General features: G+C 41.5%; 1 protein-coding gene across 1 annotated transcript; it reads left to right on the top strand.

Moving 5' to 3' along the window:
* The first annotated feature begins 6,086 nt into the window (after positions 1 to 6,086).
* Positions 6,087 to 10,652, top strand: MRPS14 (mitochondrial ribosomal protein S14). The gene is made up of 3 exons (XM_063427275.1): positions 6,087 to 6,144; positions 7,137 to 7,304; positions 10,037 to 10,652. The coding sequence occupies exons 1-3, from the start codon at positions 6,100 to 6,102 to the stop codon at positions 10,217 to 10,219; spliced, it is 396 nt and encodes a 131-aa protein (XP_063283345.1). The 5' UTR covers positions 6,087 to 6,099; the 3' UTR covers positions 10,220 to 10,652.
* Positions 10,653 to 11,486: the final 834 nt, after the last annotated feature.

Here is an 11,486-nt window from a genome sequence, read left to right as displayed (position 1 = left end):
ATTATTTCTGACACACACACCAACACCCATGAGTCCAGCCACACTAAGGCCAAGCGTGAAGCCCCAGTAAAAGGAAGTTTTGACCCTCACATTTACATTGATGCCATTGGGGTGCCTAGGGGGGTACCCAATGAATTTAAAGCAAGAGATGAAGTTGCTGCAGGATTTGAATCAATTTTTACCATAGTTACTGCAAACAAGAACTTAAATTGGATAAACTACATTTATTACAATCAACAGCGTTTTGTTAATTACACCAGAGATGCCCTCCAGGGATTAGCCGAACAATTGCAGGCAACATCCCAAATGGCCTTCCAAAATAGAATAGCCCTGGATATGATCCTAGCCGAAAAAGGAGGGGTATGTAAAATTTTGCCCGACACCATGACATGTTGTACCTACATCCCAGAAAACACAGGTCCTAATGGTAAAGTTACATTAGCCATAGCAAAATTAAATGACCTCTCAGAAGAATTAAAAAGGAATTCTGGGATAAAAGATCCCTGGGACAGATGGTTTAGTTGGATGACAGGTTGGAAAAAGGCTTTAATGTATATTGGTATGGCAATACTAATTTCTTTTTTTATCTTTGCTCTTCTCTTTTGTTGTGTCTTCCCCTGCCTAAGGAAAGCTCTCACGAAGACTATTGACCAAGCGGCACCCACTTTCACACTACTTGATGTTTATGACCAAGATTTCCAGGATCTCAACTCACCCTGTTTGCCGCTGCAATCCATCCCTTTTGATGATAAAGTGCAGGAATTCTAGGAAGGGACTAACTTAGGGACAGCATCTGTCAGTGAATGGTAAAGACCCCGTGTTGGAGAAGTGGTGGATTAGCTGCCATGGGATACCCATGGGTGTGAAGTGTTCGAGAGCCATACTGACGGATGAGTTAGCCTATCAGGGTCAGAACTAGGGACAGCCTTGCACTTTGCATTAACACCTAGCTAGCGGCCACAGGGTTTCTGTGCCTTTGGGTTAACACGTCTTCCTGGTACTAACTTAATAAAGTTTTATCTCTTAGAATCTAACATTTCATAGGGGGGACTGATGTAGAATTATTAAAAAACCTTATTGTACTTGTATTCAATTATTGCACTAACTCCATTTTAACCTTATACTGTGACAATCCTCCATTTTGTCCTCCTAACCTGACTTGTTCATTTTAAAACTACATTACATGACAGTATTTCTCAGCACATCTAATACAATAGACAAGGACAGTATTCTCCATAAGGATATGACTAACCCAGGAACTGTTGAATTTCCCCTAACTCGCAACATAATATAATTTAAAGGCCATGAGAACACAGTGGTAATGAAATGTTCTATTCATAAGAGACCTTGCACCTAACCACGAGATTTGACATCACCGACCGAGTAAAATGACGCTCAAGACCCCTTGTCCCCCACCCGTGTCCGGAAAAGTACCACCTCTTGGTGGGTGGACACGGAACTAACCACTTAGCTTTTGATCCAATTAATTATATTGATAGGTGGACACTAACCCAGACACTTAACAATTAATCCAATTAATGATGTTTATTCACTGATATCTTGATAATCAATGATGACGAAAATGTCTCTTAAAAGGGCCTGCGCGCCCGCTGATTCTGCACTTGCCAATAAATTTCCTCGAAGTTATTTTAACCTGAACTCCGTGTGTCAGACTGAATTACTTCAGCGTATATACGCAATTCAATTCTCTTTAATTTGGACAGGAACAGATAGACACTTAAACATTTTGGTTTACTGAAAAAGTACCATAACATGTGTGTGTGTGTGTGTGTGTATGTTTGTGTGTGGGGATGCAGTGGTAGATTTACCATGTGGATGCAGTGCCCAGGCTGCCTTGTTGACCCCTGCTCAGTGGCAGAACTACAGGGATTGCTGAGGTCGCTATTGCGACCGAACCCTCTATGTTCCCCATATCCAGAAGAGTAGGTAGCTGCTTAGCTGGACGCCAGATACCTACTCTGTCAAAATATAATGCATCTGGGGGAAGAGATAGAGGCAGCGGCAAGGGACATGTGACTGTCAGTGACTGTGTGTATGTCAGTGAGTGTATGTATGTCAGTGTATGTGTATCTGAGAGTGTGTGTCTGTGAATGTGTGTGTTGGTTAAGTAGTATATGTGCCAATTACTGTATGTCTGTCAGTGAGTGTGTATGTATCACTGAGATATATATATGTATCACTGAGATATATATATATATATATATATATATATGTATCACTGAGATGTCAGTGTATGTGCATCAGTGAGAGCGTAACGGCCCTGATTCACCGGGGCCTTGTGATTCTACCTACCATGGTCGCAGGGGTCGCAGCTACGACCGGGCCCCTCACTGCAGGGGGCCCTGTTGCAGCCACGACCCCTGCAACCGTAGGCCGCCTAGATGCCGCCCCCTCCGTGTTCACCCTGTCATAGGGAGGCCCAAGAGGTGGCCCGCTGGCGACCTAATGGACCCCCCAGGCGAGCGGCAGAGTTCCTGTCAGAGGTGGCGTGGGTGCTGTGTTCTCTCTGCTCTGCTCCCTCGTGAGCTGTGTGCTTATGCTGGAAGCTGGAATATGACGAATAGGAATACCTGGAATAGGAACTCTGCCGCCCACCGCACTGAAGCCCCACTGGACCCCAGGGACAGATCCACGCCAGCTCTCCAGGTAAGGAGGCTGGGTGGACATTTAATATTAATAATTTGTGTGTGTCTGTAAGTGTATGTGTATGTCTGAATGTGTATGTGTCTATAAATGTATGTGTGTGTCTGTATATGTATGTGTGTGTCTGAATGTGTATGTGTCTGTGAGTGTGTGTGTGTGTGTGTGTGTGTCTGAGTGTGTGTGTGTATGTGTGTGTGTCTGTAAGTGTGTATTTCTGTATTTCTGTAAGTGTATGTGTCTGTAAGTGTATGTGTGTGTGTCTGTGAGTGTGTGTGTGTGTGTGTGTGTCTGTGAGTGTGTGTGTATGTCTGAGTGTGTGTATATGAGTGTGTCTCTTTATGTGTCTGTATGTATCGGTCTCTGTGTGTATGTGTATGTGTGTCTGAATGTGTCTGCATGTGTATCTGTTTGCATTTGTGGAGGGGGGCGGGACGTGTGGGGTAGGAGGTAGATGTATGGGGGGGTATGGACTTTTTTCGCACTGGGGCCCCGTGGTTTCTAGTTACGCCTCTGCTGCAATTCCTAGTTATGCAATTGATGTCTGTACAGTGGATTCAGTGTGTGTAAGGGATAGGTGTGCGTTCACATCTTTGTGGGGTGGCATAAGGGCTGTGATCTGTGTGGTGTGAGAGGGTAGCAGTTTGTTTTATTTTCTTTTTTTTAAGCTTTATCTATTCTAGGCCTCCCCCTTAACTGCCTCTTACCTCTGGCAAGGGAGGGGGAGATGACATTCCCTATTGGGCCAGTGATTCCAGAGTGCAGCACCAATGCATTGATAGCCGGAACTTGTGAGGGGCAGGGCCCGGCGGCAGAGAGCCTCCCATGCCTTCTTGTCATACAAGGCAGCAATGGTGGTTGGGAGGTGTAGCGGAGCCCTAGTCCTGACCGTGACTTTCCTCCGCTGGATCATCAATATTGAAACTCAGGAACGGGATACTGCCAAGGGAATAGCCAACCTCCTCCCTAGTAACTGGATGACAGTTCTGGAAGTACAACTGAACTTTATTCTGCCACACACGGCTTTTATGCACTGGTCCCTAACATAGGGTCTACACAGCAAAAATGCAGGTGTTTCTTCCCAGGAGCCTATGTGTCTGAGAGATAATTGAGCTCAAATTAGGATAACTCAATTATCACTCAGATACAGAAACCATTTACAATATTTCTACAATACCCCAAAAATACATGAAATTAGTGCCGGAGCCCCACAAAAATAATATCCCCGAATAGCTGATCTGATCTGATCTGAGCGCCCAACATATCCAAAAAGCGACCAGATTGGTTTGGTAGAACGGAATAGCTATTCGAGTAAAGTTCCAAAGGATAGGCCACGAGGCGATAGCCCAAAACAGTTCCAGAGAATTAGGCAGGACGGCTGGTTGGATTTCGGGGGTACACCGACAAACGCTCCCCCTGGCTTTTAGGGAGCGAATGCTTCTCCCAGTTGGTAGATATCTCCTGAACATCGTTCATCTAGGTGTACAGGATGTTGAATGGGCAGCAGTACGAACTCCGCTCGGGTTTGCGGACTTGCTTGGCCTAAAATAGTTCCATGCGTTCAACGACCATGTACCGCTGTCTGTGTTCGGGAGATAAAATGGCGGCCACCCAGAGAAAGCACTCGAGCTAATGTGTCAAGTTGTTAATTTGTGGTTAACAGCCAGGGCAGGCCAGTTTTCGCTGAGGTATTAAAGCGGGACCAAACACCAGCCATTCAGGAGACGAACAAGGGGGTACGAACAACCGAACACAAGGGAAAGAAGTCTGCTACAGGAGGCAGGTCTTTTATTTTTTTATTCTTTATTTTTGTTGTGCTTGATGATAACACAAGTATCGCAGTATGCATTAGGTAAATAGCAATGGATTGACATGTCATGTCAGAATAGGTATAGAGATAATTCAGCACATTTTTATAACAAAAGCAAAAAGAAAAGATGAACACAGTATAGCTTGAGAAAAATGTTATGGTACTGGATAAAAATGCTGTGTGCTTATGATTAAACCCATATGGGTAGAGAGAATTAAGTAGGGGGATATAATAATGCTTAACCATGTGAAGATTGAGTCCCCTAGGAGACCCCTACATTGGTGGGATAATAAGAAATGTGAGGCCAAAGTTTACAGAAACAATATAATAGAAACCTATAAGGAGACAAAAGTCTCCATTTTATTTCTCATTTGAGGGCTGGAAGCAGCTGGCTGACTTGTGACTGAGCACTGGAGTGCAGAGAGTTGACAAGACACAAGTGAGGAACTCACAAAGTATCCTTGGTGGGGATTATACCACCAACGCTGATTATACTGAGCGGGTTATCTGCTCAGATAAATGTGAGTATTATTCATTTATTCTTACTCCTGGTTTTATACATTTTATACAGAGAGCACTAGTCTTGCACCCCTTTTATTTCCACATATTACCTGCCGACAAGAAACGTACTGGCTAATACCTTCCACCATATCCCTGAAGTTGGGGAATAAATTCACTGCAAGGGCTTCACACCAGAGCTGGTTTTAGCTCTACCGCATGTGAGCAGGTCATTTTGGATTTCCTTTTATTGGAGTTTTTTTTATATTTTATACATATTGCACTATTGGTACTCTTGTTTCTCTTTTATATCCCTGGACTTCGATTATCTGGAAGACATATTTACCTTTTATAGACTTTCTCACACTTTTATATCTCATCCTGGACTTTTTGCTTGTCTTTTTCTACGTATATGTGATTTTATATCATCTTACTGACCGCGTATTATCTGTTTATCATTTGTCTTATTGAGTAACACCTTGATCCCTAACCCCCTGGCGCACCCTATTGCTCTGTATTTTTGTTTGTTCTTTGGGGATTTTAGGAGAGACTTGCCCGTTTAGGTGTGCTGCCTTCCTTACCCTCAATTTAGTGCTATTCCACCTTTTGTTTCTCCATTGACTGAACTTGGAGAGTATGCCAGTAAAATATGTATTTCATATGTCTAATAGTTTTGTCACTAAATGAAATATTTTGTTTCCATTATTCTCTATGGGCATTCCTTTCACTTCCATTATTGTCTATGGGCAGTGAAAGGCAGGTTAAAGTCTATGGGCATTCCAACCTGTCATTCCTTTTAGTATGTCCCGAATAAACTACAATAATTATTTTTATTTTTTTTAAAGTCACATTATGGTGTGTGCAAAATGAGGCAAAATGAGGTGAGCTATGTATTACATTTAACCCCTTAAGGACCAAACTTCTGGAATAAAAGGGATTCATGACATGTCACACAGTGTCTTTAAGGGGTTAAATTTACAATTTACATTAAAATTTTCACACAATGCTAATGATATAAGCAATACAACATTATTAGCCCCCTTTTTTTTACATAGAATTCCAATATTTTCTGTTGGTTGTCAGCAAAGAGCAATAAAGTTGTGTGGACTTGAATCAGTACTACAAGCAAGATGGCGGCGTCCATGCTGGGGTGTGTGCTGCGGGCAGCACGGCAGGTGAGTGAGGGGTACTGGGAAGATCAAGGGAGAGATGGGGACGTTTTTCTATCGCTAAATACAATCAATGCGAAGGGTTTCACGGTAGAAAACGTTCTGCATTGTGAATAGCAGGGGAAGCTGCTTGGCTCAGGGTACAGACAGGGGACCTTGAGGAAGAACAATATTACACTGTATTCTGTAGTAGGTGCACTTTCATAGTACATATGCGAGTTATAACGATCAGTGTAAAGACTTGTGTCCCTACGGTGAGAGTCAAAGTCAAAGTGAAAGCTACATTGTAACAGTAGGATACAGGAAGAGATGGTGAAATACAATGACATCTATCTGTGTTAAAATCAAATTTAATAGGCAAATCTGACTTCAAAACAGTGTTTGTGTGTATGGATGCAGACGCCTTGTCTAAATGTGCATTTTATTTCGGAGGTTGGAGGGAGGCAGTGTGGTGGATGTGGTTGCTGAGGACAGGGTGTGAGTGTAGATTATTTGGTGTGATTAGAGAGTGCAGTTTATCAACTTGAGAAATAATTCGATATTTTGTTGCTGCTTCAATGTATTTGTATAGATAGGCTGAGAGAGATGGCATAATACAAAGAGTGCTATAGAGAAACACGTGATTTATTTATTTTTTAGCTGCAGGAAATCTCCCCCCCCCCCCCCCCCCAAAAAAAAAGTAGACAGATATAGGCTACTATTCTTCTAGCTAAACTTGAAAGCAGTACTATACACCAGCATCTGGGTGAGCAATTATTACACAAAACACAGCCCCATCAGACAATGACTGCTGTCCAAGGTTGAATGGAATGACTTATAAGGGAGAGCTCTAGGTTTTCTCAAATTGATAAACAGTTTGACAGAAAACCAAGGACATGTGTCAACAGTAACATTATCCTGAGCTGTTGTAGTGGTTTTAGTGCTTAGAGAGGCCATTTAAGAGTCACAAACATACATTTTGACAGTTGTCTGCCTGTTTTTCTTTTATATATTTGAAGCTGATATCGTGGCCCACATCTTCATGTTCAAATCAAGTACGAAGCTACTATGCAGACTGGCGTATGTTCCGGGATGTAAAGAGAAGGAAAATGGCTTATGAATATGCAGATGAAAGATTAAGGATCAATGCTTTGCGGAAAAACATAATTCTTCCTAAAGAACTACGGGTATGTTTTAAAATATATTTTGATGTTCTAATGGGGCATGCTTCACTTTGAGAAAACTGTCACATTTAAAGGCTTTAGTTTTGTTTGAGACAGTTGTCTCACTCTTCAGACTGGAAAAAAAAAAGGTAAAAATTTTTTTTTTCCCATATTTACCCATGTCTTCTTTCTTATACTTTTCACATACACTCTAAGTGGGACACTGATGTAACCAATCAGTGTCCCATCCCTAGGAATGCTGGCAAAGTCATTGGACATGCCTGAAAGATTTACACACATGCAGTTTGAGGCTCTCTTTGCCCTGCAACATCCTGACAGGAGGAGAAAGGGAGTGTGATTTGATTAAAAGTGCTTGGTTTTAAAAAATAATTAAGTGCTGCCTAGCCTTTTTTAATTAAATAATTTAATTCTTGACGCATTCGCTATACTTGTGAGACTTTATTATGTGAAGAGTGAATTGTGCTTAAGTGATGACCATGTTACTAAAAGTAGGCCAATTCTCTGAACAGGTTATTTTTGTGTGTTTAATTGTTGCAATTGAAATTTCAATCCACTCTTTAGCATAAACCCTCACGATAGGGGGGGGGGGGGGGCTAGATGGTGGGTTTTAACACTATAGGGTCAGGAATACATGTTTGGTGCAGTTTTAGTGCAAAGGCTCCCTTTTATATGTTTTAGTTTACATATAGTTAATGATACACTCAATTTGGAGATGTATACCTTACTGAATGTTTTGTTCATATGTGACATAAAAAAACCTCTGAAATGAAAACCTTTAAACATCCACTACCTACCTGTAAAATGTACCATAAATTAGATGATAAAAGTACATATGAAGCGCTCAGACGAGCACAGATGTTCTTTCTTTCTTTACTTATTTTGGATAATGGTTATCATCTGTGCTGATGAAGTCTGTTTTGCCTTCCAAGCACTCACTATTAATAGCTCTATTGTATTAAAAATTAGGTGTTTTGTATGTATATATTAAAAAGAAATTTTCCCTTGCGTGTAGCTTTTTTTTTTGTCTCTTATTTGATTTAATACAAAACAAGTATTTAAGCACTCTGTTACATACATTGCTTGTGGTTTGCGTACCATCTGTGAAACATGTTTCTGCTTTAGCTTTTAAAGGGTCACTAATGTCATCAAAACCACTTCATCTCAATTAAGTGGTCTGGGTGCAGTGGACCTGTCATTTTAACCCTTCAAGGTAAAACATTGCCATTCTGTCATACTAACAGCCACTAGAGGCATGTCTGCTGCAGTGGCAGAGTAAACCTTGGTCACCTGACATTGAAGCTCATACAAAAGCTTTGGCTTCAATGCTTTCCTATGAGAAGCTTTGGATGAGCGTGTAGCACTCACAGTGCATGCACCTCAGGTCCCCAATACTCTGAGGAGCATGGATTGGACCATCACCAGAGGAGGTCATGCCTCCTCTATGATATTGCAGGAGGCGGAGAGGTGAGCAGTGTCGAGGGAGTCTCAGCACTAGAAACAAAAAGATTGATTAAAACATTTATTTAGTAGAGGGGGCACTACTAAAGAATGGGACAGGGACACTATATCATTAGGAATACAGATTTACAGTATCAATGTTCCCAGTAAATGATCACTGAAGAATAGTGGAATATTCTCCTTTAGTGGTATCACAAAATCATGGGACCCGAAGGATTGAGCGTAGTATCTAAACAATGGAAAATGTTTGACTCCTTACACTGATATAGTGTCAGGGGGCTCTTGTCACCATAACCACTGTGCACTGTAGTAAAAGGGTTGTTCACTATAATCTGAATGGGTCCCATACCAAATGAGACAAAGCCATCCAGCTGAAAAAATCTGGACATTTTTCAACATATTCAATGTCTTGATTTTTCACTTTAGACTAGTAAAAAGTCCGAAGTGCAAAATAGTAAATATTTAAAGCCCTTGCTGCCCAGTTGCTGTAAAGGCCCCGCCAGGTGGGGATTGAGCCTGTAAATGGAAAATAAAAACTGCAGGCAAATAGTGCTCCAAATTATCAGTTAATTTGCAAAAAAGCAGCTTGTAGAATATTGCATATTCTATGTTTCTATTGATTTATTTATGGATGCATGGATTGACATAAGTAACAGATGGTATCAATAAGTCACAGGGTTTTCTTGAATAAGAAGTCTGGAATGTGGGATGGGGTTGGGGGTCTTGGCCTTATATGGCTAGAGTTATAGTCTGAGGTCAGTATGGGCACATCTATATAGTAACTTAAAGGGACACGAGGTCTCTCTCTAGGCTCCTGTACGACGATGTAACTCTCCCTTCAGGAGTGCAGCAATTACCATCTGCTGTTGAACGTCCATTATCCTGTAACATCCTTTGTTGTTTTATTATGTATCAGTAACTAAGAATAAACCGTAAGAAACCATAAGTCAGATTGCGTATTAGTACTTTTCATTAATATAGATGTATATTAATGTAGCGAGCCTTTGGCCCAAGACTATATATACAAAAGACGTATATATCAATAAACTGGGGAAATCAGAGAAAGACTGGATGCAATGCCTCAGTATGGTTTAAGTTTGCCATCTGAGTTCAATTCCCATACATTAAATTTACCTGAATTGTCAGTGTTTTATTAGATTTTTTTTAATGTCGGCGTGACCTCTAATAACCAAGGGGAGATGGCATAAAACATAACTTAGCATAGTGTAGAATGTGTAATGGGTTATAATTTCACCTTCTCTTTTTTATGCATATAGGAAGTTGCAGACAAAGAAATTGCTGCATTACCCAGAGATAGTTGTCCAGTGCGGATCCGAAACCGTTGTGTTCTGACATCTCGTCCACGTGGCGTGAAGAAACGTTGGAGACTGAGCAGAATTGTATTTCGCCATTTAGCTGATCACAACCAGATGTCTGGCATTCAAAGGGCCATGTGGTAGAATTGAAACAGAGACTTCATATCGCAATAAGTGTCATGATTCGGAGCATTATTCAAAGTTTAATCTTAAACGGAAATTCCAGTCTTGCAGAACCTCAGGATTTTGTGGTTCTTATAAATAAAAATGTGCTAATTAAGTTACACCAGTTTAATTGTTTTTTCTATTTCTGGTTTGTGTGTTTACAGTAGTGAAACATAAGGGCTAAACATGTCAAGTCCCATGCTACTACCAAGACCGTACTGATGTTACTTGCCACTACAACGCTGAAAGAGCCGCACATCAGGAGTGAATTTTCACGTCCCAATGAATAGCAGGACTTGTGTTATATGTAACCTATTTATACATGAACACCTGTTTGTATATCTGCATGGGCCTGTGTTCTGTAGTATCAATGTTCCCCAGGCCTGAACTGATACACTAGGATATTTCTCCATAGACTAGTTCTGATGAGTAGGCTGCCAGATGAGTCGTTTACAAATGGCTGCAGTCTGAAATGAGACAGGGCTCTTGAAATTTTTCCGACTGGCACTGGTGCCAAAGGAGTTGCCGGAAATAGTCTGTATTTCTAAGACCGAGATCTCTGCGAATGCTCGGCTATGCTACATAGCTCATAATTATGGGTGTTTCAAAGCAGGTTTGGACATTTGGTAATTAGTACTTGTTCAGATCCACCAATACAGGATTAGGAGATTGTTCTTGTTATGAAAGACTGAACCCAGAAGATAAGTTGGGGAAAAATGTACATACCTGAATAATAGACAAAATATTGTTTTGAATATATTTACAAAAACACCACAATGGACACTTTTTAAAGGGATCTTATAGTGACAGGAAAACAAAGCAGTTTTCCTGGCACTATACGTTTCTAAGGTGCCCTCCCGCAGGGCTCAAGGGGTTAAAATCCCTTCTGTCACAAACCTGAATCCAGCGCTGATGTCACTCGGTGCTGGATCAGGCTCTGCCCATGCTCCTCCCCCGCCGGTGGCCTAATGCGCACGTGCAACTATGACCATGCTCGCATTAGGATTTCCCCATTGGAAAGCAGTCAATTCTTTCCTATGGGGAACAAATGACGCTGGAGGTCCTCACGCAGAGCACAAGGACGTCCAGCGTCGGATAACTGACCAAACGTCAGTTTCAATTCAGGAAGCGCCCCCAGTTGCTGTCTGGTGGGCAGCCACTGAGGGCAGGCTTAGAGCTGCAATGTTTAACGTTACAGCACTAGGTGCAAAAGGGACACAGCACCCAGACCACTTAAATTAGCTGA

This window comes from Pelobates fuscus, chromosome 7, assembly GCF_036172605.1.
Source record: "Pelobates fuscus isolate aPelFus1 chromosome 7, aPelFus1.pri, whole genome shotgun sequence".
In the NCBI taxonomy this organism is placed as follows: Eukaryota; Metazoa; Chordata; class Amphibia; order Anura; family Pelobatidae; genus Pelobates; species Pelobates fuscus.
Note: the sequence above shows the minus strand (reverse complement) of the source record. Positions and strands in the feature narration are given on the sequence as shown.